The sequence below is a fragment of the Alosa alosa genome, chromosome 1 (genome assembly GCF_017589495.1).
Source record: "Alosa alosa isolate M-15738 ecotype Scorff River chromosome 1, AALO_Geno_1.1, whole genome shotgun sequence".
Taxonomy (NCBI): domain Eukaryota; kingdom Metazoa; phylum Chordata; class Actinopteri; order Clupeiformes; family Clupeidae; genus Alosa; species Alosa alosa.
The window spans coordinates 16,165,331-16,183,453 of NC_063189.1; the positions used below are offsets into that span (position 1 = coordinate 16,165,331).

At 49.7% G+C, this 18,123-nt stretch overlaps 1 protein-coding gene and 1 long non-coding RNA gene across 3 annotated transcripts in view; one reads left to right on the forward strand and one right to left on the reverse strand.

Moving 5' to 3' along the window:
- LOC125292874 overlaps positions 1 to 2,713 on the reverse strand; it is a 4,769-nt gene extending 2,056 nt beyond the window's left edge. The window contains exon 1 of the long non-coding RNA XR_007193295.1: positions 2,639 to 2,713. This is a non-coding gene — a long non-coding RNA (uncharacterized LOC125292874). The remainder of the gene's footprint in view (positions 1 to 2,638) is intronic.
- dlc1 (DLC1 Rho GTPase activating protein) overlaps positions 1 to 18,123 on the forward strand; it is a 146,921-nt gene that overhangs the window by 116,535 nt on the left and 12,263 nt on the right. For both annotated transcript variants that reach the window (XM_048240386.1, XM_048240378.1), the window contains exons 6-9: positions 8,395 to 8,466; positions 10,448 to 10,529; positions 12,727 to 12,790; positions 15,730 to 17,483. In XM_048240386.1, the coding sequence (XP_048096343.1) occupies positions 8,395 to 8,466; positions 10,448 to 10,529; positions 12,727 to 12,790; positions 15,730 to 17,483 (1,972 nt within the window). The remainder of the gene's footprint in view (positions 1 to 8,394; positions 8,467 to 10,447; positions 10,530 to 12,726; positions 12,791 to 15,729; positions 17,484 to 18,123) is intronic.

An 18,123-nucleotide genomic window follows, 5' to 3' on the forward strand; every position in this document is an offset into this window, starting at 1 on the left:
GAGATGTTGGTAACTGCAGTAACCTACCATGTTTCAGTGACAGGGCAGAATCATCGTCTTAGCTTGATGCATGTGAGTTTATGATACACATCAAGCTGTGCTTGCGGTGCGTAACTGGACAGGACAGGTGTGTGGAGGGAAAAGCGTTCTCTCAGAGCTGACTCTCTGGGTGTTACCAACGCAAGAGCATGTGAAGAATGTGGAGATGACATGATTTGGGGATTTGGCTGAAGGGGAAGTGTGTGGTAAAGGGAGACAGGAGAAGGGAAGGAGAGAGGAGAGGAAGAATGAATTCAAAACAAATAAAAGGGAAGAGTGAGGGAGAGAGAGGGAAAAACCGACAGTCATACAGGAGTCTTGGTTTGCAGGCGTGAGTAAGGGATGACTCCTCCGCCACAAAAAAAAGCCACATTTGGATGGAAAAATGAGCCAAATGTGCCTGTGTAGGAGACACAGGCAAGTGTTAAAAATGGAATGCAGTGGTGTAAGCTAATTATGCTATTGATGTAAAAAAAAAAAACTATACTTTAAATGTTCCTTGATGCTGAGAAGCTGGTCACACAATTCTGCTGTCAACACAATTTTGTTTGATCTCCTTGCACAAGGAGTTCACTAGCATATGGATTGTAACTTTTGACCCCTGTCCGCCTGAGAGGTGCCGTCGTGATGGTAAACTTGCTCTCTCTCTCTCTCTCTCTCTCTGTCTGTTGCTTGCAGCCGACGTGATTCTCTCAGCTAGGTTCATGGACGCCCGTTGATTGGGTCTCTTTCGCATTACCATGGCACGGCAATTCTCTATTGTGTCGCCGTCATTCAGAACATCATGTCCCACAAAAGCGAGGCTCAATTGTCCTTGTAATTAATGGATTCGTCTAATGATATGCTAACGTCGCGCCAGTTTAATTGCTGTTCAATGATGTTGAGCCTGGCAGACAGTCTCACAAACCAAAGAGAGCATCTGCAGATCCGCTAATCACTTTCCCTTATAATGAAAGCGAAGCAGAAGTAGCCTAGAACACGTTTCAGAAAACAACGTACAGGTTTACATGAACCTTATTCGTTAATTATACTTGTCCTACCTACTTTATAATGATAAAATGTCTTCATGTGTGGAAAATGGAGGCACATTACAACAACGGATTAACAGTGGAGACATGATCTTCTTCCACACATTTCGCGTAAATACCTCTAAGTTGAATGGAAACCCTTTCTTTGTACAGATGCCTCACAATAACACCTATTCAATTACCGGTGCATGGCTGTTTTTTTTTTTTTTTTCAGTTCTAATCAGTAAGATTGATAAGGCCATCTCCTGTGTGTGTGTAGGATTGCACTGTGGTTCTCTCACCCTCCCCGCGGCTAGTCAGGTGGTGAGGCCACTGCGGATCTGTGTAGGGAGGTGGAGCCAGGAGTTTGCCATTCCTAAACTCTGAATCAGGCATCTTCATTCACATTCGCACTAGCGGTCTGTATGGGAGTCTGAAAACTCGTACCATGTGGGGCAAAAGGACGGTTCCTTAATATTATATTGCATGTGTGTATTATACGGAGTTAACCAACATTAATGATGGAATTATTTTCTTGCGCGACATTGTGTGGACTTTCTGGGCAGATACTGTTGTGACATTTTGCATTTAGTCAATCTACGTTGTGAGCAGTTGGTGATATAACGCCGGATATCATGCAAAAGTTGCTGTAATATCGGATTTAAAACAGCGGACTCGTGAGGAGTTGTTGGTTTTTAATTCCACCTGATCAAAAAAAAAAATTCAAAATGATCTTGACACGTAAGTGATTTTCTTTACTTATGATACAGTTTAAATGCATTCAGAGGACTAACAGAGACTAGCTTGGATGATTTATTTGGTTGTCTTGTCATGACTTTTTTTAATGCGTTTTGTCTGTTGAGATATTAAGCATGTTCATTATTTATAAGATTAGATAAATCCATGTTCGTAGTGGACGCGTAGCTGGACACTTTCCGGCGACGGATCTGCGAGGACTTGTGCTGAGCGCTGCGGGCTGTCAGATAAGCAATCCCAATGACTATATCAGTTTAACAATCTTTTCAATCAGACTTTAAATCAGACAGAGAAGCACACACACACACTTTGTTTTTGCATTGGGATACCCCATGCACACACACACACACATTGTTCCTTGTTGCTTATAGGAGACAATATGTCTAGTGATCCATTTCAAAGAGTGTCTGTCCAGCAAAAGACACATAGTGCCCTGTCATATGAGCCCTAGTCAGATTGGGTTTAGTCTTATTGAGTCTGTTCTTGAATGCCTTTGGTCTGCTGATGTGTGATGAGGGTCCTGCTGGATAAACCTGTCAATGCTCATCTGGTATCTCTCTGTCTCACTCTGTGTGTGTGTGTTTGTGTTTGGGGTGTTGGATAACTGTAATGGGCCAAGGGTTTACTCTATCATTGTGTGTGTGTGTGTGTGTGTGTGTGTGTGTGTGTGTGTGTGTGTGTGGCGTGCGAGTCTCCCATTGAGCCAGACAGATGGTGTAGACCTTCTCGCTTACAGATGAGCCAGACCCTCAGCTCCATATGCTTCTGCTCACACTGATAGGCCAACACATGATAGCCATGGGAAATCAGGGTTATGAGAGAGACATGGTACTTACGGAGGACTGTTGTGTGACCAGCAGAATCCTTTGGCTTTGCTCAGAAGATTGTGTCTGTTTTTAACTCACTTTCTTTCTTTCTTTCTCTCTTTCTTTCTTTCGTTCTTTCTTCTATTTTCCGTGCTCTCTTTCTCGATGGTGGTGGTCCTTATCACAGTGTTGAGTTGGTGGAGAATGCCGACTTGAGTGCGTTGGGCATTAGGTGGCCAACTTGTCTCGAGGCTTATCTGCACTAACCTGCATCAAAGCTCCATCCATCCAGCCCTTGCTTTGAGGGGGGCGAGATAAGGAGCTGGCAGGGCCAGGGTGAGGTATTGATACCTAGTGTGTTGTGCTGCCTGCTGACCTCTACTGAAACGCCCCGTTAGGAGCTCTGCCTCCCTGAGCTTCCTGAGAGAGTGAAACAATGTTCACTGTGAGGTTAGCCATCATCCAAGATCCTTTCTGGTCTTCTTGTGTCACTGACAACATTAGGGTCTTTGAGCAGCTGCACTTGCAAACACACGCACACACACACACATACACACAGAGAAAGAGAGAGAGAGGGAGAGACCTTTTGCTGGCATGCACAGAGTGATGGAAGTTCTTTTTGAAATGCATGGACTGGCTGCAGCCTCTGTAATCATTGGCCCAGGCTCCCCAGGCGGGGGCATTGGCCAGCGATTGTGAGAATTTCCTGTCACAGGAAAAAGAGAAGGGGGGAACAGGGAACAGAGAGGAGAGAGAGAGAAAGAGGGAAAAGGGTGTGTGGGGACGCGTGGAGGTGGAGAGGGGTAATTTTAGAAGCAGGGCGAAAAGACACAGCTTTTTGGACAAGTTTCAAATAAAAACGAACTAGGTTTAAACGCTGCATATGTAAAAGGCTTGATATGTTCACAGCACAGCAGTGTTCAAATCTGTGAGAATGCTTGTGCTTATTGGTTGAGTCCCTAGTTCCTGAACAGTAAGTCTCAATGTAAGCTTTAGCAGTTCATGTACAAAACTACAACAAAGGCACATACACACACATACATACACACACACACACACACACACACACACACACACACACACGTACACACACACACACACACACACACACACACACACAGAGACAGATAGCCAATCAGTCTCCCCCTGACTGTCGGACATGTTTCAGACGTCGTCCTGTTTACTTTGAGCATCACCATGGTGACCCTCAGAGTTCAAGGGTCACCCATGTCAAGGCCCAGCTGGAGCAGGGAATGCAGCAGGATGAGGGCCACATGGACAGTCAGCCATTGGGTGCATGTCAGTTAGTCTGGGTGTTTATTTATTTGTTTATCAGTGTACAGACTCACAGGAAGAGCCATGTCTCTCCAGATAGCTCTGTGTTCAATCTGCTGTGAAGTCAATGACTCATATGGCTCAAATGACTTGCATGTTGTTAGTAACACTCACCAAAACACACACACACACACACCAGGGTTGTGCAAAATCCGAATTGCAATTCTGCTTCCTGTTTGATACCTCAATTGAAATGCAAGTGAAATTCAAGAATTGAATTGGAATTGGCCAGTTTCAATTCAATTCTGGAATTTTGCACAACCCTGACACACACACACACACACACACACACACACACACACACACACACACACACAGGCCTTGAAGTCCAGCCAGCTATCTCCCCTTCCCCTCCCCTTTCCAGCCACCCTATCTCCCCTTTCTCCCCCCGGCCCTCCTGCCTACTTTGTGTCACCCAGTCAGGGAGGTCCCGGGGACGCTGGAATTTTCTCCAGCTCAGTTGAATCCAGCAGCTCTGTGTGGCTGTCCTCCTGCCTACTTTTGTGTTGGCTACCGGCGCGGCCCATTATCTGGAGCTGAAACAAAGGAGGGCAGGTGTGGCGGCCCAGCAGCTCTGTGTGGCTGTCAGGCCCAGTGTGTCTTTGTGTTGGCTACGTGCACTTCCTGAGCTGAAACAGCCGGGAGGTGTGGCGGCGAATGACGGGTGGCCACTCGGAGGAGCCTGGAGCCTTCAGGCGTGGGGTGACGGAGGAGCACACCCATCAGGCGCGCGGCAGCTCACCCATCACGCACGCTTACTGCCGCAGCGCACACACACACAGGCACACAGTCAAGGTTGGAAATGCATAGACATACACATACACAAATGACTGCTTCTGAACTGTGCGTAACACTCAGTGTGATAATAGTTCAAGGTGTTGACAAGGCACAGAGAGTCTTATCAGTGCTCGTGTTATAGAGAGGTGTCAGCAGGACTGATATGCATACAGTGTGTGTGTGTGTGTGTGTGTGTGAGTGATTTGAATAGTTCTCCTGTGGGTGGTTGCATGCATGTCACATGAAGGACAGCCTTTGACAAAGTCCCTGTTCTGTGTGTGTGTGTGTGTGTGTGTAGTGTAGTGTAGTGTAGTGTGCCCTCTTTGTCAGGGATGTTTTGGGGCTACCTGCTGGGGGGAGATCTATTGTTGGACTGTTTAACCACAGGAAGGGCGCAAGGGTGAACTGACCAAAGAGGAAAGAAAGGAGAGGGGAGACAGAAGGGGGAAAAGGGAAACATATTTGTTGTCCTGGCCACTGAGTGGAACCACAGGTTGGTGACCTGAGTGGAGATTGTGTGTGGTTTGTCTTTATTTTGGGGCTCTCTTGGCCTTTTGGGTATTCCTGGACGAAGGTGGCCAGGGGCTAAGGCCATAGGTTAGGTTAGGACAGAGTGGGGGAGTCTGGGCTCCTTATAGGTCTGATTTTGACTGACTGTGTGTGTGTGTGTGTGTGTGAGAGAGAGAGTGTGGGCGCATGCATTATAGTGCATGTTTGTTTGCTTGTGTATTTATGCAAAAGTCTAAAGGAGATTTTGTATTTACACAGGCTTGTGTGTATACACACTGTCCTGAGACAGTATTGTCATTTAAATGCAAATGTTGCACACACACACACACACACACACACAAACAAATACACACACACACACACACAAACAAACACACACACACACACACACACAGGAAGCCACAGCCTCTTATTATGTCCTATTCTTGAAGTGCTGTCTGTATTATTTTTAGTTTTGAGCATTCCAACAAATTCACAGCCCAGTAAAGACATGCCGCCTGGTGCGTGCCACCGTGAGACAGCAGTGCAGTGGAATGCCGCGGTGGCCTGAGCCTTCCTGGCATGCAATTACTCCACACGGTGTGTGAGCGAGGAAGTGTAGCCTGTCTGTTTGCCTGACTGCAATGCTGCTGGTGTCTGGTGTGTTAGTTCCCAAACGTCCCTGGAGCTCCTGCCTGATCTGGTTTGGAAAACTGCATTCCGTTCGACTGCTCATGTCCCCTCTTCTCACAACTCTCACACACTTATTTTCCACCTCTTCTTTCGTGTTGCATCTTTTTCCTTTCTCCCAGTCCTCCTCTGTCTTCCCCCCCTCTCTCTCTCTTTCAGCCTCTCTCTCTCTCTCCCTCTGTCTCTCTCTGTCTCTCTCTCCCTCTCCCGTCACACCTTGTTGCCGTCTGGGCTTGCTTATGGTATGGAAATGCTCCCCTCTCCCTGTTTCTTTCTCAATCTTTGCCAGGCGGCTTGAGGGGTCTTCCCGAGTCCTCTCGCTCACATTGCATGCTCCCCCTCCCCTCCCACACACACACACACACACACACACACTCACACACACACACACACACACACACACACACACACACACACACACACACACACACACACACACAGACACACACACACACACTCACACACACACACACACACACACACACACACACACACACACACACACACACACACACACACAAACAGAGCCCAACTTATGCAATCACGTTCAGTCGAGGAAGAAGTCACGTATCAGCTGCCACAGACCTCACGCACAACCTATTTCCTAACTGGTCAATACACATACCCCCCACCCCCCTCCCACCTCTCTCTCTCACAATCCATTTTTTTGTTTCCCTTTGCCTGCACGTGAACCACGTCCCAAGAGAGAGAGAGAGAGAGGAAGGGGCCCCCCTGTCTCCAGCACCTACTTCTTTTCCATTCTCTCTCTCTCTCTCTCTCTCTCTCTCTCTCTCTCTCTCAGTAATGGTCGTGTAAATGAGGTGGAACCCCTCTCTACCCTCACAGGCATTGCAGAGATTAAGTCAAGCGCTCCCTATAGCCCTAGTTGCACAATTATCGCAATTACATTGCGCGAGCGGGAAAAAAAAAACACCTCTGTATACAGCTTTCAAATGGAGGGGAATGCCATGAGGCCTCTTGCCTTGATTTGGTTGCTGCGCCATTGTGAGCCATAATTGAGCACGTTGGTTGCAGCAGCTGCTGCCTCTGTGGAAGGGCCTCTGGGCTTGGAAACCGCTGCATTGGCCCCCACCCCTCCTGAGGTGGGGGTCTGGGGCACCACTCAGATCAGGAATGTGCTAATGTCCCGTCCATGGTCATCAGGTCAACTTACACGTATGTGCACATGGGGTAATCGATAAACAATTCATGGTGACCTCTGAGCATGTAGTTTCAAAAGTGCTGTATCTTTCATACAATAATTTACTGTCACTTGGAGAAATGAAGAGACATGAATACAGGCGATTGAAAAGTAATTCTCATGTCATGATTGCTACACAGTATAGGCCTGAATCAGATCTGTAGATGCAGAAAATCTCATTACTGGCAGCAGTCTCCGCTTCTCCACTGAGCCATGTCTCTATGCTTCGTGCCTGTGAAAGCGTCTCCCACTGTAATCCTGTCATTAACATCAGCCACTCAGGAGCCCCTGAGGAAGAGGCTAGTGGGAAGTGGGTAGGAGTCGCTATTTGGCATGTGGTGTCTAAAGACCCTTTGGCGACTCATGGCGAGTTGTTAAGGTGAGTACCTTCTCTCCCCCTCCCACATGCTGCCGTGGCCGGAGGAGGTGATAGCAGCTACTTAGCACATCTGTCACAAATCTCACACAAATGTAGCACAAGTGCTGGAGCTTTACAAAGCAAGCAGGCTACGGTGTGAGTAAACAACAGACACTGATGTTGGTCTATAACAACTTGTGTGTGTGTGTGTGTGTGTGTGTGTGTGTGTGTGTACATGAGAGATTGAAAAATACATTATGCTACGCATATGTAAACACAGTGTTTCTGAGAATGTGAGAGCCCTGTGTGTGTGTGTGTGTGTGTGTGTGTGTACATGAGAGATTGAAAAAGACATTATGCTATGCACATGTAAACACAGTGTTTCTGAGAATGTGAGAGCCCTGTGTGTGTGTGTGTGTGTGTGTGTGTGTGTGTGTGTGTACATGAGAGATTGAAAAGACATTATGCTGTGCACATGTAAACACAGTTCTGAGAATGTGAGAGCCCTGTGTGTTTTTGTTCCATTTCCCAGGTTGTTGCGTGTGAAGGACACAGGCAGTTGTGTTGTCAAAAGCTAGCTCTTCCATCCGTGAAGCTTTTTATCAGTCAGAAATGAGCTCACTAGCGTGTGGTTCAGGTCTCTCCAGAGTCTTGGTGATAAAGACAGTCCCGTTTCACGGCTTGCTGCGGCTTCGTTCTAGCTGGAGATAGCTGGCTAGTGCCTCTTGCTTCGATTGTAATGAGGACGATTCGAATGCTTGTGAGGTAGTTAAGAATTGAGATGAGAATTCGGTGAGGAGAGTTTTTCACCCCATGTGTGTTTTGTGTGTGTGTGTGTGTGAGAGAGGTATTTATTTTCCCATGTAATAAAGGTGAACTCCCTTGAATGCAAACACTTTGCTTAGCTCTTTTGCTCTCTCTTCTCCCTTCCTGCAGAGGTCGAGGCCAAAGAGGCGTGCAACTGGCTCCGGGCTGCAGGCTTCCCTCAGTATGCGCAGCTCTATGAAGGTAAGGAGGCCCTCTCTTCTTTTCCTCCCAGACATCTGTCCACAGCTGTTGCCAGTCCTTCCAGGCTGAGAGCCGACAGCTGGAGGGTTTTCGGCCATAATGGAGAACCACCGTCATGTTTGGCACTGTTCGCAGTGTTAGACTTTGTTAAATTTCATTTGTTTTTTGTTTTTCTTTCTGCCACTGGTGTTGCCAAAATTGGGCGGGTGAACCATCCCCCCCCCCCCCCCCCCCCTCTGTTAATTAAATAAGGCCGTTTCTGGGTCAGGATGGCTGCAGCTCACGGTTGTTGTCTGTGTAAACACAGGATCTAAATGAATACTGCACACTTCATCTCCGCCACTCAGAAAAAAAGAATTAACAAAAAAAAATAAAACGATAAGAGTGGGATGAGGTCATAGTCAGTTTGGAGGAGAGTGTGAGAAAGTATGAAAGACTGGGAACGAGTGTGTGAAGTCTTCTTGACCTGAACAGAACATAGTCATATATAAGCATTAAACAGTATACAGTATACACAGCATACATACAGGAGGTATGCATTCCACCCAATAACACCCAATAACACAGAGATGATAAAGACATTCATGATAACTTGGTGGTGTCTCTCTCTCTCTAACCTCTCACTGGGCAGTGACCTGCCTGTCAATAACCTCTAACCAGCAGGTAACCAGAATGTAGCAAACTATACCTGACACATATCTGCATTATCAGGTCCTGTGATCGGGGCTGTGTGAGTGTGTGAGTGTCCTACAGGAGGACAATAGCCCCAGTAAAGATAGCAGGCAGCTGATAACACTATCTGAGTACAGTATGTAAAACAGCCGTTAGCTTTCAGAGGCAGAATGCCACACAGTGCCCTCCCTTTGGCCATCAGTCTTCACAGTAACTTCCCCACACACACACACACACACACACACGCACGCACACATACACTCTCCTTCAGATTCCTCAAAAGGGATGGGCTTAACACAGACTGTACAGTCATGCCACATAACTGCTTCAGTTGCTGGTCATTTATGATCAATTTTTCTAAAAACTAAAAAAGTACAAATTTCACCTCATTCAAAGGTATTTCAAATGCCCAACTTAAACATCTGTGCCAAGCTGATATTGAAAATAACCAGCATGACCCACTTTGGCCTCAGCTAGAGCTGCTGACTCACCTCCAATAGCATTCCCATCTGAAAGAAGGCTTCCCTTCTCTCTCTCTCTCTCAGCTAAGTGGGAATGCTGAATCTCCACCCAAACACTAAAGACACGTTTTGATAAAATGCCATCTTACTCCTTTAAGCCAGGAAGTCTAGAAGAACCATCTGTGGAATGTTGGAAATACACATCCCAATCCCTCTCAAGCAAATCTGTCTTCCTCCCCTCCCCTCCCCTCCACTCCACCTCGCCCCACTTCCTGGTATGGGCTAGTCCTCTGCCATGTGTGTGTGTTTTAAGTGAACACTCATTATGGAGTCTCAGAGAGTGGATTACTTAGTAGGAGCCACTGTAATGAAGACACAGGAGACAGGGGGAGGGAGAGAGAAGGGGGTAGAAGGAGAGTCAAGAGGAGAGAGGGAGAGAGAGAGAGAGGGAGGGAGAGAGAGAGAGAGAGAGGGAGGGAGGGAGAGAGTCGTTGAGTGGCCCATTGTGATACCTACAGCTTGATCCCCCCCACCCGCTGGCCCATCCAAGGGGGCTGCAGCTGTGTTTGTTTGGCAGGGTAAGAAGCACTTCCTCTGGGGCTTTCAGCTCTGGTGGAGGGAGTGAAAAGGAGTAGACCCATATAGGGGTTGGGGGTGGGGGTCTGAAGACAAGACATGGTACTTGAGACGGTCGGGGGTGCTTACCCCACCTCCATCTATCTCACACCTTCAAGTGAAGACTTTGTAAAGCCTTTGCTGAAAAAAACCCCAGTGATCTTGTTTCTCTCTCTAGTTAGCATTTTGTTCTTCTGACATTGCGCTTCCTGTCTTCCTTTCTCTCTCCTCAGATGGCCAGTTCCCGATGGAGATCTCCTCCGTCACCAGGGATCACGACTTCCTGGATGGTGATGCCATTGAGGCACTGTGCAGGTGAGGTCTCCAAAAACAAACTCCTCCTGGAGTCGCCTCTCCTTTATCTGTGCACCCCCCTCTCCCCCCTCTCCCCCCTGCTTCTTTATGCGCTCTCCACTCTGTGACTTTGTGCAGGGACTCATCCGGGCCAAAGCTGATTGGAGTCCGAGATTGCCTCAGAGAGGGCCATGCTTTGCACAGAATGGAGATGGGAATCAAAGGCTGGCGATAAGACAGAGCGAATGCCTTTCATTCCCTCTTTATTTTTCACTTTCTTGCCTTTTCTTGCCTTTCTCTCCTAACAGCCATATGTTCACTCTTTCGTCCATCTTTCTGTTGCCTGCCTCTGTTTCTTGGTCCCCCCTCTCCCTCTTTTTTTTTCTTTCTCTCTCACTCTGTTCCTTCACTGTCATGCCATGTTCCTGTTGTCCTTGTGCTCCATTCCGGGACATTGTGATCTCTGCCCTCTGCACCTGGGCTCCTCCGGGCCTCTGATGAGGAAACAAAAACAGGCACACAAAGAGACGTGGAGACAGGGACAAAGAGAGGAGCTTCAGGTCTTCAGTCAAGTGTGTATCAGAACCCAGGAAGCACAGGCACTGCTGAGGGTCCTTGACAATCTCCTTACAGTCCACTGGAACGTTAAGAACATTTCCCCTTGATCCAACATCATCATACTCAAGCACTGTCATTTTTGCTCTAAACTAGCATGGTATTATTACTACCATATCACATCAATGTATGGAATATCATATAACATTACATTGTACTTAGTATACTGAACTTATTTGGGCCCCTAATTACAATGGGTTGTAGCGATATGGGCCTCTCAGAGAGTGTAATGGGAAGAGAGAGAGGAAGCCGTTTTGAAGAAGTGGAAAGCAGGAATGACATAGATCCTGTGGTGAAAATGCACAAGTTCAAATACACAAGCTGCCGACTAGGAGTAGTGGTGGAGGACAGAGTAGCGTAGTGGTGGAGGACAGAGTAGCGTAGTGAAGGAGTAGTGTAGTGACGGATTAGTGGTGGAGGACAGAGTAGTGTAGTGATGGAGTAGTGATGGAGGACAGAGTAGCGTAGTGATGGAGTAGTGGTGGAGGACAGAGTAGCGTAGTGACAGATTAGTGGTGGAGGACAGAGTAGTGTAGTGACGGATTAGTGGTGGAGGACAGAGTAGTGTAGTGGTGGAGGACAGAGTAGTGTAGTGGTGGAGGACAGACAGAGTAAGGATTAGTGGTGAAGGATTAGTGAAGTGGAGGACAGAGTAGCGAGTGGTGGGAGGAGTAGTGGTGGAGGACAGAGTAGTGTAGTGGTGGAGGACAGAGTAGTGTAGTGGTGGAGGACAGAGTAGTGTAGTGAAGGATTAGTGGTGGAGGACAGAGTAGCGTAGTGAAGGAGTAGTGGTGGAGGACAGAGTAGCGTAGTGGTGGAGGACAGAATAGCGTAGTGAAGGAGTAGTGGTGGAGGACAGAGTAGCGTAGTGATGGAGTAGTGATGGAGTAGTGATGGAGTAGTGGTGGAGTAGTGATGGAGGACCGAAGGAGGGGACCGGACCGGACGGAAGAGCAGAGGGATGTATGAGGTGCTGATGGGCGGGCGCTCCCAGCTGAGTTGGCCAGCTTGGCCCAGCTGGTGGGCCGCCAGCAGAAGCATCTGGAAGCCATTTTGCCATCACAGCCCCTTCGGCCCCTGAGTCTGACCCCCAAGCCCCATGAGGCATGAGGGCCAAGTCACATGACAACACCTCACCCCTCCCCAGAGAGATGGTGGGGGTTGGGGGGGCATGGCCAGGTGGCCAGGGGGATAAGCTTTCCTCCTCTTTTGTTGGCTTTTCTTCACCACTCCAACTGAGTTTTCCTCTTCTCTCTCTCTCCCTCTCCTCTCCTTTAATCTGGCGCTTATCCGTCAACAGAACATTAGTGGACCCTGCTGCTGCCTTTTCAATCTCTCTCTCTCTCTCTCTCTCTCTCCTTGGGCTTGACTCTTGAGGGGCCTGTTCACAGGTCATTAGAGACTTTTTAGGCTCGAGATTCCTGGGGTGAAGGGAGAAAGTCTGTGTGGAATGCATGTTGAGAAATGAAAGTGCAAAAATTCACCTGTCTCATTTTTTCTCCTCCCCACCCTCTCTCTCTCTGTCTCACTCTTTCTTTCTCTCTCTCTGTCTCACTCTTTCTTTCTCTCTCTCCGTCTCACTCACTTTTTCCATCACATGTAGGAGACTGCATACACTCAACAAGTGTGCTTTGATGAGGCTGGACGTGTCCCCTCAGAGAAAGAGGGTAAGTGAGAATTCACAGTCCCGCTATCTCTCCTCACACTCTCTCCCTTCACTCCTCCCCACATCCCTCTCTCTCTCTCTCTCTCACTCCCTCCCTTTCCTTATCTCTCCCTCCTTCCACAAAGTAAATCCATGTGTGTTTGTCGTCCGTGTTAATTATAAGGAGCCTCCTGTTTTTTCTCTCCTCCCCTGTTGGCTATTTGAGAGCTGCTAGGAGTGAGTGATGGCTTTTATGTGGAAAATGAAGGGGTTGTGGTGCGGCGTCCCTCCTTCTTCTCCTCCCTCTGTCCGCTTTTGTCCTCCTTTTCCCACTTGACACTTCCTCATTCCCTTCTTTCCCATAAAAGGAATAGAACATTGTCCACATGCCTTTTTATGTGTCCATAAGTGCTCATTGCATGTCTGCGTGTGTGTGTGTGTCTGTGAGTCTGTGTGTGTTTGTGTGTGTCTGTGTCTGTGTGTGTGTGTGTGTTTGTGTGTGTGTGTGTGTGTGTGTGTGTGTGTGTGTGTGTCTGTGTGTCTGTGTGTGTGTGTGTGTGTGTGTGTGTGTCTGACCATGTCCAGTGTTTCGGAGTGCATTCAGCCTGGCCACACAAACACACAGCTAACTCCAAACATGCCCCTGTCAAAAGGAGCCTCGTCCCTGACCAAATACGAGCTGTCAGCCTCTCTTGCCCTCTGTCCTGGCCTTTGTGTCCACCACTTCCAATGGCTTACATGCTTTGGCTGCGGGAACAATACCATCCTTGTCGAGTGTCTCTGGCCGTGAAAGACGATGACCCTCTAGTGTCACCTCAGGCCCGAGGAGTTAAACGCTGGGGTCACGCTGCCAATGAAGAAAGTAATTCGCTCGTCCTTTCAATCCCAGAAACCCTTGGGCCCCTCAGGAATGTGTTGATCTGTTCGTCTTAAGGTTTCTCCTTCTCCTTGTGCCCCCACGGGCTCCATTCCCTCCTCACAGGCGTTGGACATGTGATATGGAATACAGATGAGACACTTGAAATTGTACTCTCATTTATGAAAATGTTGTAGCTTAACCAAGATGACTGTCGTGGACCGGGTAGTGGTCAGTGGAAATTAATGAGGCATTTTTTATCATAGCTGCCAACTGAATTACCCCATGCAAATCATGACGCATTTTCACACAGGCAGATGAATGGACAGCCTCTGTCTTTCTCTCGCAGGGGTCCTTGAGACTGGGTAGCCCAGTGCTCCTGATCAAAGGCCCTGTTGCCCTGAGGGGCTGTAAAATTACGGCCCTGCCGCCTTTTATGGACTTTCATCACCGGCGCCTTTAGCCACCATGACGGAGCCGCTTCTATGCTCCCATGCCCCCCCCCCCCCCTCAACTCTGCCACTGGTGTACACACACACACACACACACATACATAAACATACACACACACACATAAAACACACACACAATAAAAACACACACACACACACACACACATAAAAACACACACATAAGCATACACACACACATAAACATACACACACACGTAAACACACACATAAACATACACACACACACATAAAACACACACACACACACACATAAACATACACACACACACACATAAAACACACACACAATAAAAACACACACACACACACACACATAAAAACACACACATAAGCATACACACACACATAAACATACACACACACGTAAACACACACACACACATAAACATACACACACACACATAAAACACACTCACACACACACACATAAACATACACACACACACACACACACACACGCACACACACAAACACACACACACACACACACACAGACACACACACACACACACAGTTCTGTATAGTGTCAAACACACAAGCACACACCATTACATACAACATTCCCACATCTCCTCCCATTCACTCCATATGATGTATACAGTACACACAACTCCAGTATGGAGATATATACTTGTACCGGTACTGGCTTGATGCTGTCACAGCAGCTGGCCCAGTGAGATCACACATTTGCTCTGTACCATACCTGCTGCATGCTTCTGTATACCTTTTCTCTTCCATCTCAATGCGCCTCTGCTGTAACATGCTGTGTCATATTTGTAAACCAACATTCTATAGTCCAGTGCATCCAACCCCAGGCTGGGTGTTGTTCTCCTTTGTTCCTGGTTAGGGGGATTCTCCTTTCACCTGCTCAGTTATAGCAGTTATGCTAAGTGACTGCTGTTTGGCAGTAGTTCTCAAACACCAACGCCACCCCACCTCCACCACCCATTCAGGCACTAGGATGGGGGTGGGAGAAGACAGGCAGTCTGGCTAGTCTGGTGGTAGGAGTTTAGGGTTGGGGGCTGGGAGGTGGTAGTGACCAGGACGCTCCGGCAAGGGATATGAACTCCCAATGCACTGTGTGTGTGTGTGTGTGTGTGTGTCAGGGGTGGAATTTCCTGACTTCCCCTGGGGTGGAGAGATAGATTAGACAGAGTGGAGGAGTATTTTGGGGGGTTTGGGTGGAGTTTTAAGGGGTTGGTGGTAACATATGACTTTGTTGTGACATGGCTCAGTAACATACAATAACAAGATTCCAACCCCCTCCTTCCTCTCTGTCTCTCTCTGAGTCTCTGTTTCTCTCTTTCTCTCCCTATGGACATCTTATCTGTGTAAAATTGCCTGGGGAAATGATATACAATAGGAATGTGCTGTGCTTTTGCAACTACATTGAGAAGTGCTCCCTTACAGATAACAACATCTAAAAATTCCCCGATTCATAGTCACTGAATGGCACATGAAATATTTCTACATGACTATGTCCGAGACATACAGTGTAAATGAACATGACATAAATGTCAGAGACACCAGAATTTGCTGTTGCTTATATAAGTGGTGTGAGGTTAGGAGATTAGTGAATTGCTTTAGGTAAGAGAACAGGAAGAGTCTGAGTGTTTTGTTGTTGTTGAACAGAGTGATGATTCAGACGAGGATGAGCCCTGTGCCATCAGTGGCCGCTGGACCTTCCAGCGGGACAGCAAGCGCTGGTCGCGCCTGGACGAGCTGGACGTCTTCTCTCCACCAGGGGTCACCGGTGAGCCCCCTTTCCCCAGCGAGGAGCGCCTGCGGCAGGGCATGAGCACGGAGAGCATGCTGACCGACCTGAGCGAGCAGCCAGAGGTGGGCTCCCTGCACAGCGGTGGCAGTGGCGACCGGAAAGACGGCGCGTCCGAGCGAGGGGGGCGACTGCCCAGCGGCACGCCGTCCAGCCCCGGCGTGGGCGACTCACTGACGGGAGCGGCCGTCAGCAGCGTCGGTGCGACCCGTGCCAGCTCGGTGGCCAGCGTGTGTTCGTCGGCCACGTCGGGCGCCAACGAGGACTCGCTCTCCGACGGCCTCCCCTCGCCTCTGGAGATGCGGAGTTTCTCGTTCGAGGTGAAGTCGTGCAGCGAGGAGCGAGGGAGCGGCGGCGGTGGGAGGAGCGTCGGCGGCAGCGGCGGCAGCACGAGCACGCGCTCACGGGCCAAGAGCTTCCTGAAGCGCATGGAGAGCCTGAGGCTGCGCGGCGGCACGCTGACAAGAAAGAGCAAGAAGCCGCGCTCCAAGCTGGACATCAGCGGGCCCGTGGGCATCCAGGAGGGCCTGGACGAGGAGAAGCTCCGCAGGCTCAACTGCGTGGACATCCACCCAGTCCAAAATCACAACCAGAACAGCGAGAGCGGCAGCGGCAGCGGTGGTGTGGTCAGCACGGGGGTCGGCACCCACGGCCGCCACCGGAGCGTGTCCTACTTCACACAGACCAGCAGCGGCAGCGCAGGCAGCAGCCAATCAGAGGGCGGCAGCAGCGGCTCAGCGGTCAGCACGCCGAGCCCGGTGACCCGGGCGCGCAGCCACAGCACGGCGGCCGGCGGGACGGGCTCCAAGCGAGGGGGCATGTATCTGGAGGGCTTTGACCCGTTCAACCTGCTCCTGCAGCCCGCTGCCCACCACACGGACCAGCGCCGGGCCCAGAATGACCAGCACAACCTGAACACCGTCCAGAATGCCAACCGCAACCTGGACCTTAACAAGAACCAGAGCGGCGCGCCCGACAACGGCGTGGTGGTACAGAACCGCCGCAACAGCAAGAAGTCGGCCTCTAAGTACGAGGCAGGCAACGAGGACGAGGCAGAGGAGGAGGACGAAGAAGGGGTCATCTTCTTCTACCTGCCCGAAGGCCACAAGCCCGGGACCTTCCCGAAGGCACTCGCGGACGGCGGGCAGAAGCGACACGGCGTGGACGGCGGCGCCTCCACCATCCGGCGGCGCCCGCGACGAGGCTCCTCGGCCTCCCTGGACAGCCGCCTCAGCGTCTACGACAATGTGCCGGCCGCGCTGGCCCGAGGCGGAGAAGAGGATGAGGACGAGGACGAGGTCGGCGAGCGCAAGCTGGAGGACGTGCTGAAGGACGTGAGCGGACTTCAGAGGCTGGTCAACGCCTGGACGGAGGCGGCCGCCGCCGGGGAGGAGGACGAGGAGGTGGACGAGGAGGAGGACGAGGAGGTGGACGAGGAGGAAGACGGAGACTCCGACTCAGCTCTGGACTCGGCCTCGCCCTGCCCATCCTCACCGCTGCAGAACCGGCTGGAGGAGGAGAACGCCAGCGACCAGGACAGCACGGGGAACCCGGCCGGAGAACGCGAGAGGAGGGACTCTGGAGTGGGGGCTTCCCTCACGCGGGCCAACAGGTATGGAGTGTGAGTGTGTCTGTGAGCGTGTCTGTGAGTGTGTCAGTGTCTGTGTCACTGTGTCTGTACAGCTTTGTGTTGTCACCCAATTGATGATAATAAGCAACTTAAGTTCTTTTTAAGGGTTTTATCTATGTGGATCTCACCCATTTGGCCACTTTGATTTGCTGGAGTGCTTTTTAAAAGCCTAGATTGGGTATGACTAACTTTTACAAGCATCCATCCCTCCAAAGGCTAGTCTACAGGGCCAGTGGAGGACTATAGATGCTGAGGAGCGATAAAGATGAACAGATCAGATAGAGCTTTGAACAGAGCAGACAGAGGGAGGTAAAGAGAGGGTCATCAGGTGAAGCAGAGAGAGAGGGGGGGGATGTATGAACAGATGAAGAGAGTGAGAGAATGAAAGACATAGAGAGCAAGTCAGAACGTTTCCCCTTACATAAGGCGGCCACACTGCACTTACTGGGGAAGGTCTCCGGAATGCTTCCTTGTCTCCACGGGTTACGCCGATCCTGCCGGAATGCACAGGAGGAATTCCAGACAACCCCCCATTCACTCAGTCACAGTCTCTTTCTCTCTCTCTCTCTCTCTCACACACACACACAGTGATGTACATGTTGATTATGCTCTAGCTGATCTC